The sequence below is a fragment of the Amblyomma maculatum genome, chromosome 7, assembly GCF_055883805.1.
Source record: "Amblyomma maculatum isolate TAMU_Amacu chromosome 7, ASM5588380v1, whole genome shotgun sequence".
NCBI classification, from domain to species: domain Eukaryota; kingdom Metazoa; phylum Arthropoda; class Arachnida; order Ixodida; family Ixodidae; genus Amblyomma; species Amblyomma maculatum.
In genome coordinates this window covers 125,395,019-125,412,491 of record NC_139350.1, presented here as the reverse complement: position 1 = coordinate 125,412,491, position 17,473 = coordinate 125,395,019, and the positions used below count along the sequence as shown (strand labels likewise).

Sequence of the window (17,473 nt, the reverse complement as noted above, 5' to 3'; positions counted from 1 at the left end):
TGATGTATGCTGCCGAAGTTGCCAGGAACGATAGCGATATAAAGCCCAACTTTCACCAAGCTGTAAGAACCTGCCGACTGGCACAGAAGTCTGACTTGGGTTTGGTTTGGTTTTGGGGATTTAATATGTCCCAAAGCGACTCAGGCTATCAGAGACGCCGCAGTGGAAGGCTCCGGAAATTTCGACCACCTGGGGTTCTTTAACGTGCACGGACATCGCACAGCACAGGGGCGCCTTGTTTTTCGCTTCCAAAGAAAAGCGGTCGCCGCAACCGGGATTCGATCGCGTGTACTTGGGCACAGTAGCCGAGCGCCCTAGCCACTGTACCACCGCGGCTGGGTTGTTTGACTTGGATATCCAGCGGTTCATGGTGCGTCGCATTCTCAATTTCAAAAAAAAAAAAGAAAAAAAATGCGATACTCAATTCTGGAGCTCCTGTCAATTCGGCCAAGACATGTGGTCTCGTGACGTCACACCATTCGCCGACCAATGATTGCCCGGCCGTGTTCCCTGCCAACTACCACCTGCCAGATGCATGCTAGTGAGGATGAATGGACAAACGAGCAGGCGGACAACGGCTTTCCGGCGAAATGGAATCGCTAGTTCTATAGCGCCCTAAATAAAGAAAAAATTCCCCGTATATGTTGATTTGATTTTCTCGCAAGAGTATAGTTCACGCAAAACGTATATATTTTAGCATAACAAAAGTATGCCTTTTGCGATCTCGACAAGCCTGCACAGTTTTGCAGTTTCGTGCTCTCTCCTGTTAAAAAGTGGAATGTTGCCCTTCGGCCGCGCTAGGTTAGCGAATATGCCTGCGGCGCGACCAGGATTTTCGTATTCTAACGTTCTCGTCAGAGACCGACCTCAGGTGTCAACGATGTGCAGGCTGTAAATAATTCTGATCAAGGCGGTAAATAGTCATACCGAAGGATTCGTTCAAAGAGCAGCGGGTGTTTTTCGACGTACGCAGATTCAGTCCCGTTTTAGAGCGCAAGCTGTGCACGATGCAGAAGTCTATCTTCAGAATGCGCACAAGTTTCACCTTCATTTGACCTTGTGAAGCCCCACAGCAACAGAGGATGAACTAAAGTGTAGCAATCTTGTGCCATGCATAGGTTCACCAAAGTGGTTCATGTTCACCACGGTGTACATGACTTTGACCTTGACCTTTGACCCTGACCTTTGTGTTGACGTCGGCTACGCGTGGGGCGCTTCATTCTCATCTCTTGATGTGACGTCATGGGTTATCGCGTATATAAGGCATCCCTTAACGGTGACTCTCCCATTAGCCATGGAAAAAGACCTGGGGTCGCTTGGGTATTGTCGTGCGTGCATAAACACGCACCGTCTATATAGACATTTTGCCGAATGTCCGCATCCAGCTGACGTAGCCAGACGTGCAGAACATTTGATGAGGAAGCGGGAGAAGGCTCAATCGCCACGGGCGGCCGCAACGCCAGAACAATGGGCAGCGAGGCCCGAGACTAACCGCAACAGAGAGCTTGCAAAATTCGCCGTTGGACCAACTTTTAACGCCGTCGCAATGGACGATGCTGAACTTGAAGTGAACTACGCTCCGCGGTTGTCCTCTGATGCTGCAGCAACGGCAAAGTTTCAGCGGGAGTTCGCGCTCAAATAGTCTTAATCATTGTCTCGACCACGCAAATCCAAGGGTAATATAGCTTATGCTCGATAAACAGGTTCAACCATAGTTAAATCCCGCCCAACTTTTATATTTCGCTTTTCATGGTAACTCGACTCTAACAGAAGCCAGCGCTTACACGGCCCGTGTTCACCGGTTGGCACTAATTGTTGCTACGAAATGGGCAAGACTGGCTGTCACCGGCGAAGAAACACCGAAACATGTCCTGGCATGCTCTTAAACTGTGTGTGCCTCTTGTACATGAACCACGCTCTAATCAGCCAACGTGAGCTCTGCAAACGCTTCTAGATGACCAAACATTTCTGCCCTCCGGAGAGTAAAACTCGGGGCTCTGAAATTCTTTCCATGTGCGACTGCATGCATATAGGCGAGCGCAATGCAAGTGGCGCTTTTGAGCAATAAGATATTGGTTCGTTGTAAGCGCTTGTCTTCGTCCAATGTGACTGCGTCAGTACGAAGAAGAAAATGTCGACAAATGATTTTAGTTTACGCGGCTGCATGGCGCCATGTATCACTCAAAATTGAAAATTACTGCAGGAATTTTGAATGTTTGCTACCTCTTCATTTCATGTAGCCGCCTGAGCAGACGGTGCAAGCGTGGGTTTGCTGCAAGTAAAAGAATGCCCTTACAATTAAGATTTGAAGGATGAAAAGTTTGCAAGACGGTTACCACCGTGCAGCGCGAGATTCATCGACAGTTGTTGGGGTGTTATGATTTCACAATACACTGTGGTGAAGAAGGTGAGAGGGACATGCACATATGTATAGTTATATAGCACTGCCTGTACAGTTTTCCACTGCTGCTATCGCAACCACACGATACTCAGGGAACGGACGCTTAACTATACACACCCTACGACAGCGCATTCCGTCGCAATCTCCCATTGTACGGCGACCTGCCTCCTCTTGGAGGATAGTGACCCTACGGATGGATCCAATGGCAATAACGCTGAGGTTACGCTGACTACCTCTGCTACTTTGACGAGAAAGCTATAGGAAGGGGCTTATCACAGCTCTATTCATAAAAAGAAACATGGTTAGTAGTAAGAACTGGCAGCGTTAGCTGGTCTGGAGGAAGAAGAAGATATCAGCAAGCGGGCTGTAGACTGGAACGGGGGAAGTGGAAGGAGTTCTTCTTTCAGCCAAACGATGGCCCTTGTGAGCGCTCAAGTTGCTCATCATTCGTTAAGTGTACTCGAATAATCCTCCATATTGAAAACCGCGATATAGGAACAAATTTCTACCGATTCTGTGACAAGCGTACACAAGACGATCACAAACTTTCTGACTGTCTGCATGCGCCTTGTCTGCGTCTTCCCTGCATGTTGTCTCCTGCGCAGCTTGTTTTAAATCATGTTATAACAACTGACCCCATATCACACTTTGCTTAGTCTCATTGCAGTAAAAACGTTAGTGCACTATCTCGCTGCCCCGCCGGGGTGGTGCAGTGGTAAGACGCCCGACTACTGTGCCGGAGTACCCGGGCTCGAACCCGACCTCGGCGGCTGCGTTTCAATGGAGGCGAAACGAAGAGGCGTTCGTGTGCTGTGCGATGTCAGCGCACGTTAAAGATCCCCAGGTGGTCGAAATTACTCCGTAGCCCTCCACTACGGCTCCTCTTTCTCTCTCTCCACTTTCATTCCCACCTTCCTCCCTTCCCTTACGGCGCGGTTCGGGTGTCCACAGAGCAAGTGTGACAGTTACTGCGCCTTTCCCTTCCTGTGAACCAGTTTAATTTATCTCGCCCCACGATCGTATTTACTCGATTCTAACCACCCCTTTTTTGCAGAGCAGCGTGGCTCAAAGTGAGAGAGGTGCTTGGAATCGAAAAATCTAAAATATCCCCCGCCCCTTGTTTTCGCGTCGACACCTTGGCGAGATTGGAGCGAGAATTAACACATTATTTGGCAAACAAACTTCGCAAACATCTTCCGAAACCACAACTTAAGGATTTCAGTGGTGCGCTTGACTCAAGCTGTGACAGCTCACTTCAAACTCATTCCGACTTCCGTCACAGATGACAAACAGCTGCTACCAAAAAAAGCAACGTGGGCTCACGGTACCCGCGAAACCTGTCGAGAACCGCCGAATAGCCGCCGATTCCAGCTCCGTGTGACAACGCTGATGGAATAATCGGAGTAGCTTTCGGGCGGCTTTTGCCGTCCTGCACCGCCAGCTGTACAGTATAGTGTCGGAAGGCGACAACACAAGAATAACCACGCCACACCTCCAGTGTCCAAAGCCTCCGGGTCGATTGAGTGAGCAAGCGCTCTGGCAGTCTTGTGTACGCTTTTTCCTCGCAAAAAAAGGGGGTGCTTAAATGCAAACTGATTTTACAAAATAGATTTGAAAAGTTAAGGGAGAGGTGAGGCTGCTTAGAAACAGGGGGTGCTTAGAATCGCGAAAATGCTGTAGCTTTATCATGGTTACAAGAAAAAACACGTGATTCCACAGAGTGACCGTTCTGTACCGGTGGCTGTCAGGTGGTGCTACTTGCCGATGTTCAGATATTGTTCCTGTAGAACACTAATTTTCAAGAACACAGGGATCGAGTTCCGTGCTTTTCTCTATGCAAGATAGTGCAAGCTTCAGCAAACAAGGGTCCATGAAAGCTGCCCGCTAAGACCACCGCTTGTTTGACTCTAAAGGCTATCATTTTGCCTTCCAGTGGGGCTGTCAAGCTGAATACTAAGCGCGCAGACCCGATGCAGCCCGTGCTGGCCTCCCAGTGATCACAACGAGCCATGATTATTCGAGTTATTGCGCTTCTGGCCCAGAAGACACATTAGACCTGATCACACTTGTCGAAAGCGCGCCAAACTGCCCGTGCGACGCCTAGCGGTAGCGGCTGGCTTCTAGACTGATAAGAGTCGCGAGCATAGATTCGGCATGCATTCGAAGTCGATTGCGATGCAGGCATAAAGTAACATAACCGAGAAGAGGGGACACTACCGTAGGCATGCTGTGGACGAATTTTGCTCTCGGCGCACCTAGCGGAGGCGACAAAACGTGCCAGCGACTTATTCCGGGGCCCTATTCTCGACAATTCGTCATTTTGTTCAAATTATGACGTACGCGTGAGGTATCCAGTAGGACGGTACCAGGTTACGTACACTGTAAAAACATTCTGTTGAAATCTACAGAAATTTTCTGGCAGCTGTCCTGCCATAAATTTTTTGTTCTGCTATGTTTTCTGTTGTTTAACTTTTCTGTAAGTTTAGTTTTTTCTGTTTACACCTGATAGAAAATTTTTGTAAATTGACAAAAATTTTCTATTTTTCGCTCCTTTTTCAGTTTTTTTTTTTTTTTTCTATCGCGTGCAGTGAGAAAAAATTATGCAAATATATCGTTTTTTTAATCGTCTTTCATTTCACGTTTTCTGCCTGAAACAACAATAAAACTGCGCTAAGCACCAATTTTTTATTCAACACAATTTTTTAGGCGAAAGACTTGCCAAATCCACCTCACGAATATCTCTCTGCGCTGGCAATACTCGATGGCACCCATAAAGTTGGCCGTGCAGCAGCCATTGCGTAGCCACCGAAAAGGGGCAAGTGGAAAAATGCGTATCAGATACCACTGTGGAAGGGAGCCAACCAACAACGGACCTCAATGTGGCGCCACTAGTAATCTCCTTTCGAATCGAAATTGTTATGCAGCCGATCGTCGGACAGCGTCTTCGGGGTTGTCATACTATTTCGCTTGCTATTCAGAATTTACCTACTATTCAAGTAAAAATCAGTTTGCGGTAGATTAAAGAACAGACGACAAATATATATCGAATTGTTTGCCTTCCAAGCAAGGTTTCGGCTGGAAAACAGAAAACCACTGTCATTTTTCGTGAACGTATTTCGGTCAATGAAGTAGAACACATATTCTCTCTACGGGTACAGACATTTTGTTCAAAAATACCTGTAATGTCACACACAATTTTTACAGTGTAAGCACACAATCGGGTTACGCATTCTGAAGAAAAATATTCTAAAAAAAAATCGAAAAAAAAGCGCTGTCGTCTGCTACTGTATATTGGCACCAAGTATGAAAAACAACGATGTTCCAGGAACCGAGTCGCTGAGATGCATTCCGCTATTCGGACGCCTCGGGTTGCACTAAGGACGAGTGAAATATGTTGCGGCGTTCCGATCTGAATGTACCATGACATACTTGCGGTCGGAAATTCGGCAGAAGCTGCGCACGGAGAGGCTGAGCGCGTTTACGAGACGCGAGGAGCGTTACAGTTGAAGAGCATGAATGGCAACGGAATATTCGCTGTGGCTTGGCGCAGAATTCTCCTCATAAGCGCCGATGACTTCTCAAGTTGAGTTATCATCATCATCATCAGCAGCAGCAGCAGCAGCAGCAGCAGCAGCAGCAGCAGCAGCAGCAGCAGCAGCAGCAGCAGCAGCAGCAGCAGCAGCAGCAGCAGCAGCAGCAGCAGCAGCAGCAGCAGCAGCAGCAGCAGCAGCAGCAGCAGCAGCAGCAGCAGCAGCAGCAGCAGCAGCAGCAGCAGCAGCAGCATTAGCCTGACTATACCCACTGCAGGGCGAAGGCCTCTCCCATACTTCTCCAATTAACTCGGTTCTGTGAGCTGCATTCACTTGACCCCTGCGAACTTCTTAACCTCATCCGCCCACTTAACTTTCTGCCGCCCCCTGCTACGCTCAGTTATAAGCGGCATTTGAATGGAGGAACTAAAACGTTTAAAGGTCTCGTCGTAACAGATGGAATCGACATATTTGCGAACCAGATCCAGCACTGGAAAAGAGGCGCTCGCGCGGCAGGCATGGCCCATGTACGAAGACAACGCTCGCAATTTCAAAGTATCGATTAGTGTTAGCCACTTGCTGGCTGTGCTGCCCTCCTTTTTCGAACAGCCGAGTTATGACCGGCTACCGTCAGGTCAACAAGTCTCCTTAAGTTTCTAACATCTTATGTCGGCTTGCCCAATTTCTTCTTCACCGATTACAGCATGCTCAATTTTCTCCATGTTATACTACCTTATATCGGCCACTGTGCGCTTATAGATTAGCTTTGATATCTCTGCCAATTCTATCTTGTCCATTGGATTGGAAGCTTTCATAGTTTGGCGTTTCTTAAACAAATCTTTCGTCTCCTTAGTCAGCTCACCGGTATCCTCTCTGACCATCCTACCGCCTACTTCTACAGTGTACCCAGTAATGATATCTCTTAAATAATTGTTCATTACTTCTAGACTAATGTCGTCATCCTTGGTTAGAGCTTAATATCTATTCTGTACTCTTCTGCCCCCCCCCCCCCCCCCCCCCTCACCGCTAAACGTAGATGGACTTCTATCTCACTAATCTGTTTCGCTCCCTCTTCAGATTTAGACTAATTCGAGACCTTAACATTCTGTGGTCACTGCATCGCACTTTCCCGATTACTTCTACATTCTGCATAATGTAGAAGAACACAGTATGAAGTCAATTACATTTTTAGTCTCCCCGTTAGGACTTTTCCATATCCACTTCCGGTTCTTCCGTTTGCTGAAGAAGGTATTCATGATTCTTACGTTAGTGCGCTCTGCAAAGTCAACTAATAACTACCCCCCTCCCCCCCTGCTACTCCTAGAACCAATGCCATAGTCATCCACTGCCTGGTCTCCTGCATGCTTTTTTCCTGCCTTGGCATTGAAGTCGCCCATTAGTACAGTATACTGCGTCCTTCCTTTCCGCATTGCCGATTCTACATCTTTGTAGAAACTCAACTGCCTGATCATCATGACTACATGTATGTGCGTAGGCCTTTACAACCCTCAGTTTATACCGCTTACTTAAGCTTAATTATGATACCTGCCACACTCTCATTAATGCTCTGCATTCATCTATATTACCCGCTATATACTTATTGACAAGGAAACCTACTCCTAGTTCTCGTCTCTCCGGTAAACATCGATAACACAGCGCATGCCCGTCCTTCAGTACAGTATATACCTCATTCGGCCTCTTAACCTCACTAAGCCTTATGACATCCCATTTCATGCCCTCTAGTTCCTCTAACAGCACTGCTGTAGAGCGCGGAAAACAGCGCACAGAGAGAGCGTTTGTGTGTGTGTGTGTGTGTGTGTGTGTGTGTGTGTGTATGTGTGTGTGTGTGTGTGTGTGTGTGTGTGTGTGTGTGTGTGTGTGTGTGTGTGTGTGTGTGTGTGTGTGTGTGTGTGTGTGTGTGTGTGTGTGTGTGTGTGTGTGTGTGTGTGTGTGTGTGTGTGTGTGTGTGTGTGTGTGTGTGTGTGTGTGTGTGTGTGTGTGTGTGTGTGTGTGTGTGTGTGTGTGTGTGTGTGTGTGTGTGTGTGTGTGTGTGTGTGTGTGTGTGTGTGTGTGTGTGTGTGTGTGTGTGTGTGTGCGCGTGTGCGTGTGTGTGTGTGTGCGTGCGTGCGTGTGTGGCACACACACACACACACACACACACACACACACACACACACACACACACACACATCGCATGTGCCAAGCAAACATCTCCTGTATGTATGGCTCATACATTCCTTTGTTACAAAAGAAGCTGTCAGTAATTTTACTTGCATTTTTCCATCGTGGGAAGGCTCACTTCATTATCATTTAAGTGAATTCGTAGTGCTCGACAAAAAAAAAGGCAATTTTAAAGGAATATAGACACCAAATTTTGGTGGCATTTTTCTTCTTCTTAATGATGCGCAAGCCATTCCTGCATATCTATAAGCACGCAGTTTTCGCTTACGGCCGCTAAAGAATTTATATTTGAACTTTCTTTTCTCCCCAGTTTCGGTTTCGATATCCGAGAGATGGCACAATCTCTCGGATATCGGATATGAAAACACAGCGATATTATCGCTCATTCTACACTTGTAATGATTCCTGTTCTTGAGGCAGGCTGACGTCATCACTGTAGAGAATTCAAATGACACAGCAATAATTATTTCGCTGTATTTTCATCCCTTGCGAGAACCTAGACTTGACAGTGACGTCACAGCTATCGCTCGGCTATTGAAAACGAAACCGAAACAGGTGAAAAAAGAAATTCGATTATAAATTATTTAGCAGTCGTAGGCGAATGTGGCGTGGTGATCTGTGTACAGTAATGTCCTAAGCATCATTACAAATGATAAAACAAGAACGCAAAAATTAGGTGTCTATAGTCCTTTAAGGCAGTCCTTGATGATCCCTCGCTGCCTGTCGCCGTCAAGTTCCTTGCATAGCCACCGCACCATATGACTCCTCACGTTGTCGCAATGACGAACCGTTCACACAGATAAATCCAAAGCATCGTGGTGCTTTCTAAAAGGCCTCGTGTTGCCTAGATCAACCGCTTGAGTTAGCAGACCGCCATTGCTGCGCTTGGCAACAACCGCGCGGATCGAATTCGTTTCTCAATGCGAGCAAAGCGCTTGCAACAGGAGGGCAGCTAAGGCCCTCGTGCGGCTTTAAATTTGCGCCTTCATTATTAATCCTTAAAATGCATCTTACATTATTAATCCTCTAAAAAGTACCCTTAAGACGTCGTTTCAGTGCTATGAGCAATTACAACAAGATGTCTCAGGTTACTTCCCCACCCAGAAAAATTGTCTACCAAACTACACTGTGCTAACAGCCGCCTATACTGAATGTCAAATTCGCTGTGTTTTTTGCGTTCACCTCAATGCAGTCCGAAATGTGGCGCTCAACTTCTACCTTTTACTGCAATGGCAGCACATCCTTTACGTCAAGAAATATCATTTTGACATCACCGTATAATATGTATGCATGACGTATTTCCCGCTACGCAACGTAAGCCAATCAGATTTCATGAAGCACCCCATAATAGCAAGTAGTATATTTCACCCCATTCGTATTACACGCACAGTGCTTACCTTCCTGCCGCATATACCTTCTTTCTTTTTTTTTCTACCTCACGATTACTTAATTTGCCATCCAGGCAGCATGAATGGCTCTGCTAAAAACCATTTGCCAGGCCACGTCATTTTGACGCCACCGCAAAAAGCCATTTCGACATCTCAAAGTTTCACGTCACAAATTTGAAACACGTGGCTATTAAATCAATTTAATTTTTAGTCTCCCCGTCAGGGCTTTTCCTTGCCCACTTTCAGTTTTTCTGTTTGCTGAAGAAGGTATTTATGATTCGTAAGTTATTGCGTTCAACAAATTTAACTAGCAACTCTCCAGGCCAACCAGAAAAACAATATGGCACCGAAGAGCGGTCATGCGTGTCGAGAATAGAGCCCCAGCCTACAGCAGCTTCAGAGATTTTCGAGCTTGCTGCCAAGTCTTGGAAGTCATGTATTCGAAAGGGCCCGAGTGCCCCTTCTTGTAGATTATGTAACTCTATGAGAGAGACCTGCATTATCTGTGGGTCGCCGACTTTCATTAAATTGTCCGGCGCGTGCCTGCAACCCCTGTTGTTTAAGGCTGTTGAAAAGATTGTTGTAACCTACACCAGGTATGGTCGAAAACCTCGTATGGCAAAGCACGTTCGTTTCTCGCGGCTGTACCGTATCGCGAGCAGTGCGCCTGCAGCGATTCGTGGTACTTACATACATGCTCAGCATCAGTGTCCACGCAGTGCATGGTTCGGCACTGCCCCTTGAGACCTACTAATCTCGCAGCCCTTGATCGGCCACGAATGCGTGCCGCAGCTGAATCGGTGGCGCTTTTCGCCAACCGATTTCGATCAGCGGTTACCACCAGACGTTTCACGCACATCGGTGCGCTCGGTCGGCCACTATAATACAGACAAGTGTCATCGCAGCTGTACGTACGTTTCCCTCTATGCACAGTGAAACTGGCCAAGAGACCACGTTATTTTTAGAAAAGCGAGTGTATTTACACTGTCACAAAAGAAAATTCTGCATAATGATTAACTCAAATGCAGACAAGAGTGAAGGGCTGGCAATAGATCCGTTCAAGATCCCGTTGAAGGAGCGCCTTTTGAGCTGTACGATTCCTCTGGATACAACACCTTCAGCTGAAACACAGCGACTTGCACGCTTGTCCGCATTGCAGCTCATAAGGCAGTTGAACGCGTCTTTAAGACGGCTTGGTTTTTGCTACCCTCTCCGCGCCCGCATTCAGCACCATGATGCGATGTGTAGTGCTGGTTCCAGCGATTCAAACACAACGTGGCCTCGGCGGCAGCTTTTCGATGGAGGCGAAAAGCGAGGCGCCCGTGTGATGTGCGATGTCAGTGCACGTTAAAGAACCCCAGGTGGTCGAAATTTTCGGAGTCCTCCACTACGGCGTCTCTCATAGCCTGAGTTGCTTTGGGACGTTAAACCCCACAAACTAAACCAAACAACGTGGCCGCAGATGCTTTGCAGAAGCCCTATTCGAAAAAACTTAACCGGCGTACCATCGTCAGCACGCCTGTCTACAGCGCTCGAACACCGCGCTGTCACAGAAAGTCGAGCTTTTGAGCAGGTGCTTGGTTGCAGGGACTGGTAGACAGAAGGCACGCAGGCATACGATTTGCCTTGATAACTGCAATGTATCGGTTATAGAGAAAGTAAGCTAAAATTTCACTTCGCTCCACTGCACACCGTTCAAGTCTCCTAGACAAACGTAGCTGACGACTAGATGCAAACGCTGCAGGGTTGGCCACAACATGAGCTCAAACAACTAAAAAAGCAATGTTTTCTGTCATGCATACAGGTCACACAGCTTCCGGACAAGCCACCTTGTCATTTTAAGAACAAGTTGATGTTTGTTGAACAAGAAAGAAGCGTTTTACATCACCTCGTTCTTGTTAACGTTTCGCGTTATTTGTTCACATTTTCTTTGTACAAGTTCCATTGAAATGGGCTAAGCTCAAAGCTGCTGCATTGATTCCATCTGCGGAGACAGTGCGTCGTGTCTAGGTGTTTTCCCAGCTAAATCTCGAATTGCTGAGGCTCGATTCGGCTAGCGCCGTGTCGCCGTCGTTTCGAGGGCAACACTGCGCCAAATCGGCTCACTTCTTCAGTAATCAAAAAAGCTCCGTTCTACAAGTGCGGTCGATGCCAGGAGGAGTTCCCGATTGTCGCAGGCTGTCGTGTGACTTTACCTGAGCTCCTTGCTTGCGTGGCAGTTCGCTGGGCAGGGGCGTGCCGTCCTCAGAGAGCAGGCGTACGCTTCCACTGTCCTTGTCACGGAACGCCACTGCGAAAATGGCTCTCCCGCGGTAACAGGCTACCCGGGTCTTGACAGCTGACGTCAATGCCGCGTCTTCCAGGCGATAGTCCATATACACCGCCATGTTTGCACGGTGACGCTGCCCTCTTCCTCGTGCGTTTAATATTTGTTAATTCTTCCTCCGCCTACTTGCAGATATATGCACTGCAAGCTAAGCGTCGGAGGCCTCCGTCTTCGCTTCGTAAAGAGCTGGAATGCACTGACTCAGAGTACTCGGAATTCTGAGCCCTCCTTGTGAAGCTCGTGTGTACGGGTAGCACTGCTTTGTTCGGGTTACCCGCTCGATACGTGGAAGCAATGTATGCACAGCTGTCGTTGTGCAACACAGTCTTGTTCGCTTGAAGGATTCGCGAAAGTGTCAGTTGGCACGGGGTGGTTGCAAAGCCTAACCAGTGCCGCTAGAACCTTTAATTGAAGAAGTCCTTACAGCACCGATAACGCCCTAAATTAAAACGAGAGCTTTGTTTCAGTCAAGGATCTGTAATTGGGATTCAAATGGCAGTCAATCACTAAACGTCGCTTCTCGCTTTGTGCTTGCAACGTCGTCAAGAACACCCATCTAAATGTTGGAATGGTGCAGTCCCGAAGCCTTATGAGGTAATGTTGAGTAGGAATATGACTCACACTGGGAAATGCCTGTATGCAGGCAATAAAACGGTCATGCGATTTGCAGACCAAGGCAACTTGCTCACAACAGAACACCTCCCCGTAAAAACCGGATGTTCCGGACACACGGGAAGTCGGCTGCCGTTTCAGCCGCGCGTCTCCTTTATCTTTCCTGCTGGAGCTGTCAAGGCCATCCTCGCCGTATGAAAGTCTGAGACGATCCAACCACAGCCTAGGTGTCAGGACATCCGTGCATCCCTTTGCGTGTCCCTTCTTCTGCGGCCAGCTAAAGCAGCCGAAATCGGCTGCTCTTTCGGCTGTTCTGGAGGAAACTACGTCCAGACAACAACTCTGATATTCACACGGAGAACTTGACTTGGTGAGTATCGTGCGTCTGTCTCATCTGGGTGATGTCGAATCACGTTCAACAGTATGGCCTGGCCTGTACGCGGAAAAGTTTCGATGCGCTCTCGCAGAGCAGATTCCTGGGAACAGCGCGTTCTTCTTCTGCTCATTTTTTTTTTAATCCGGACCCTCCAACTGCAGGCAGCCAGCAGCAGTCTTGACGCTTCAATCGTTCGATGTGGAAAGTTGGCGGCGTTCAATGATTCGCCGCCGCGCGTCAATGGCGAAGAAAGATCTCTCACAAAGGAGTCATCAAATACGGGCTCGGGAGACGACTTTGCGAGCTGTCAGGTCCACCCGCCGAGTGGGGTCGGCGTCTCTGAGGCACCCGGGAACGAAAGGACGGAGATAAAGAAAACCGGGCCGCTCGTGCTTGAAGTCGATCATGCAGATCTCGGCTGAACAGCGCAGACAGCTGCAGATGGTGCGCTGGCTTCGTTCCTCACATCGTGTTCCTCATCTCGAGCACGACAGCTGGTGGCGGTAGTGCAGGCCGGTCCACGACGTCTACGGGCGGCCCTTGTCCACGAATGCGTACGGAATGCGTTGTTTGAAGACGAGTGCAAAACAAAACCGTCCGCATCCATGGTTTCCGGACCGCGCAACGGTTGCCCCTAGCAACCGAGCCGCTCCGCCGGCGGCGGCGCTACCTCACGGCTCTAGTACGCGCACCAGAAACGATCGGCCGAAGGTCTCCCCTTTCTTTTTCGCTGTCTTTTTTCTGAATTTTTTAAGCGCTCGCAGAGTCGATCGTGCCCATCATGCCGAGGCAAGAGGCGCGTGGCTCTTGGTTACAGATTTGCGAAGTAGAGGGCGCGTCGCTCGCGATCTGCGGTTAAGCGTAATTGAGCTGTGACGATGTTGCTTTTAAGCGTCCACTGCAGCCGCGAACTAATTTATTGCATTTGGCCCAGGGCAGCAGGCTCACTCAAGGGAGATAAAAATGTGCTCTCAGGGGTTTAAAAGTATGTTAGTGCGTAATTCAGCTGTTGAAAGGATAAAATGTATCCTTGTAACAATTGTACCAGTGGAAAATTGCGGTGGCACCGGGGCTCGAACTGAGGACTTCCCACATGAACGTTGTTGCAGTTAGGTGAAGCAATGATGGCGTATAGAAGCATGCTCTTCGTATATAGCAAGCCCTCTGGTCAAGTGCCGGTGCCATTCTCCGCTACCTGCAAAAAAGTGCGGGGTATTAAGGGAACTGAAGAACAAGGCTTGTGGTGTCGCGGGTGATGCGGGCAGACTCGTGGGCCAGTGAGGCTCAAGATTCAATCATACGGGGAAGGCTCACTGAGAAACAATGAAAAACACTCCCTATCACGGGAGCAGCAGGGAATCGTACTAATGGAGTGGTTTGTCATTATGGTGGCAAATCTAGGCGGTTGTGCAACACCGCCAATATATTGTTTTAATTAACCCCTAGCCGTCAGTTTCCGACGGCTACGGAGCATTGCGGTCAGGCCTGGCACTGAGAACCTGGATTCAGACATGCCACCACTGGAGACTGAATCTGGCAACGCAATTAGCACGATAACCTTATCAAGTAAGGCTAGCTGTAGATGTATTTTTGGTTGGAGCTATCAGGCAAGCTGGGATGTCGTAGGTCCCGGCAAGGTCAGGAAGACAGTTGCTTGTGAAGTGGCGGTCCCTTATTCTGATAGCGAAAGCTATCGGAGGCCCGGTATAGGGTTTTGACCGATATAAAAGCATTGGTAACATAGACCCATTCGTTTGCACTAATGGGAGTTTGCAGTTATAACTTAACAGGAAATATAGGTTGTACATAGAGGCCTATGCATTCAATCCCGTCAAAATGATAAGATGGTCTCATGATTGAGACATGGAATCGGCCACGAGTAAGATGAAAGCGAGGAGCACTGACGGCACCGACCTTAATGTGAGGGTAGATATGAAGAAAGCTAGTTAACACACGATAGAAAGCTAGCAGAAGCGGCCAGGAATTTACAGAAATTCTTTTTTATGTAGGGTTTGAAGTGCCAGAGTGACACACGCGTTATTAGGGACGCTTCAGTGTAGGGTTCTGGGTTGATTTAGGGCGCCTTTCTTTAACGTACGTTAACACCACAAAGGATCCTGCATGGCGCTTCTTGTGTTCGTCTGCGCGGCTTATCTGTCGAAACAGTACCTGATCGCCTGACCACTCATCCACCGCAGCCGCTAGCAGCGGTGTATTATTAATAGAATTATCAAAGAAGCACTAATCTAAAAATCAGGAACACACTTTCCTCCTAAACCCGAGATCGGGAAATGAACTTGTAAGAGCCCAGTTGGGGAGACCAAGAACCAAGCAAGTCTCATATGTGCACGCAAGTAAATGTTGAGGTGCTAGCAAAAATGAGGTGCAAGAACCATAGAATATTAAAGTCTAAAATTAGCCTAGATATGATGAGAAAACGAGGAAAACTAGGGAGGAAACAGCGCATAAAAGAGTTAGCAGAAGCAAGAAAAGCACAGAAGTTCGGGACCTCAACCGAAACCAACCATTTCGCTTAACTGTGGAAGGCAACTGTTACACTAAAGGCGGCAAATGACAACCTTGCAGTGTAATCAAGTACAGGTAGATGGTAGGGAGGGTAGGGTAGGATGCTGGCAAGCTTTCCCAGGAGCTACGTAAAAGAGTTTAGGATGAATCGCTGGAGGGCGAATTTCTCGTGTCATCTAGTCGACGGGACAGAAATAGCAGAAGTTTCAACGGTGGTCAATACTGTTGTGGGTGCCAGCTTGAACTCTGTGACGAGAGAGACAGAGAACATATCGCTGACTAACAACTTTAATGAAGAGAGCAGGAAGTGGAAGGAGGGAGAGTGGGTGATAGGGCTGTGCGCATGGCACAAGGGAGCGCTACAAAAGCACATTACAAAGGATATACGGCCATTTACAGAGGCGTCGACTGAATCATCGGTAAAACCAAACAATAAAGCCGTGTTACATTCATTCGCATGTGTACTGACGAACCCGACAGATAACCGAGAGAAAGAGTTTGGACGTAAGTACGACAAAATACCAGCCTACAAAAGCCAGACGCTAAAAGGATCGAACACCGCGTCAAACAAAAAAAAAAGAAAGAATCCAAAAAAGGAAAACAGAACAAGAAGCGTCAGCAGAAAACACGGCAACGCAGATGAAAGGTTAACGGTGATGATGAGCAAGAGGATGATAAAGGGACAGTGGGCTCCCTGCTTCATTTGCGCCGAGTAAACCAATTAAAACAATTACAGGGCTAAACAATACTAAGAAACTAAAATGATGCAGGTTAGGGAAAGAAAGAGAGAAGGAGAAACTATGGGAAAACGGGGCGAAGCAAGGCTGGTTCACGGGTCAGGAAAAGCATCATACAGAACGCTTTTCCTTTCATCGAGAGTGCAACAGACGCAGTGCTGACGCAGCCCTCTCCTGTTTTGTTGATGACGACAGCATCTGCAATCTCGCGGGCTAGTCTCTCTTTTTTCCTTCCAAGGATCCCGATGTTGTCTCTAAGTCGGCGGTATGCGTATGCTTATGCTGGCGGTAGTAAAGAGCTAGGTGGTCAATTAAGCCTAACCTCGACATAAGCAAGCATTATATAGGCATGGTCGATCCAAATTTTAAGTAAGAAAGGTAAATAAGTGCCTCAGGGCACTTATTTACCTTTCTCGCATTTGCAATCGCATTTGATCTGATGAATAGAGTTCGTCAAAATTATTGAGAATTTTATTCCGGTAATGCTGTAGAATTGCCGGTATAAAATTATCTCTCGGTATCGAACCTCAGGCTCGTGGGTAGAAAATTGCCCGTTTATCTCGGCTCCACAGGCCGTGCTATTGTTTTTCCTCACTTTGGGACTCCGTTATGCTCCATCCGCTCAGAACATCGCACCGACATTTAAACTTCATGAGCATGATCTCAACTAGTCCTATCTGACTCTTGCCATTGAAGAATGGAATTCATTACCTGACTGAGTTTTCAGTGAAACGGATGCTTGCAAATTTCGGGAATTGCTCTCATCATACTTGAAATTCTAGTGTTCGTAATTGCTGCCTTATCGTTTTATTTTTCTATTGTCCAATGCTTCGCCGCAACTGTCTGCTTGCTTTTAGATTTTGACATTCTCTTTCACCTACAACGTTGTATAATGTGCGTCTCAGTATGTCTCGCTGCGTATTCTTTTCGTCGCTCTGTCTAATGGCGACCTATAATGCAATGGATGGCGCCACGAGCAACGACGGCACCTCGGCGCTATCGCTTCGCGCGTCATGTGCCGCCTGGAAGGCACAGGTGCCGCTCGGACTTGGAGGTCAGAGCGTACACTTCTTTGCGCCGCGCTAAAGTTGAGCGCTGCCTTCACGCCCCGGGAAGACACTTGTTGGCGCATGCGTTTTACCATCGTCAGCACAGCAAGTAGGCACCAGGGCGTCGCCCACGAACCTTTGAAACTTTGTTAAGGTGCGCCTTAGTGTTCTCCTGCGTTCTGGCGCCAAGGTAACCTCCAAGGCGGCGACAAAAGCGCTAACGGCACTTTCTGCCCCACTACACCACATCAACACACGTGGACGCCATGAAATACGTCGACTGCTCGGCCTTTGCACTATATGTGTCATATGGGACCGGTACGTTGGCATCCGCGGCCACAATATAC

At 47.9% G+C, this 17,473-nt stretch overlaps 1 protein-coding gene across 1 annotated transcript in view; it reads right to left on the bottom strand.

Moving 5' to 3' along the window:
• Positions 1–13,397, bottom strand: part of rempA (intraflagellar transport protein rempA) — a 56,205-nt gene extending 42,808 nt beyond the window's left edge. Inside the window, exon 1 of the mRNA XM_084609445.1 lies at positions 11,696–13,397. Within this exon, the coding sequence (XP_084465571.1) occupies positions 11,696–11,887 (192 nt within the window). The 5' untranslated portion in view covers positions 11,888–13,397. The remainder of the gene's footprint in view (positions 1–11,695) is intronic.
• Positions 13,398–17,473: the final 4,076 nt, after the last annotated feature.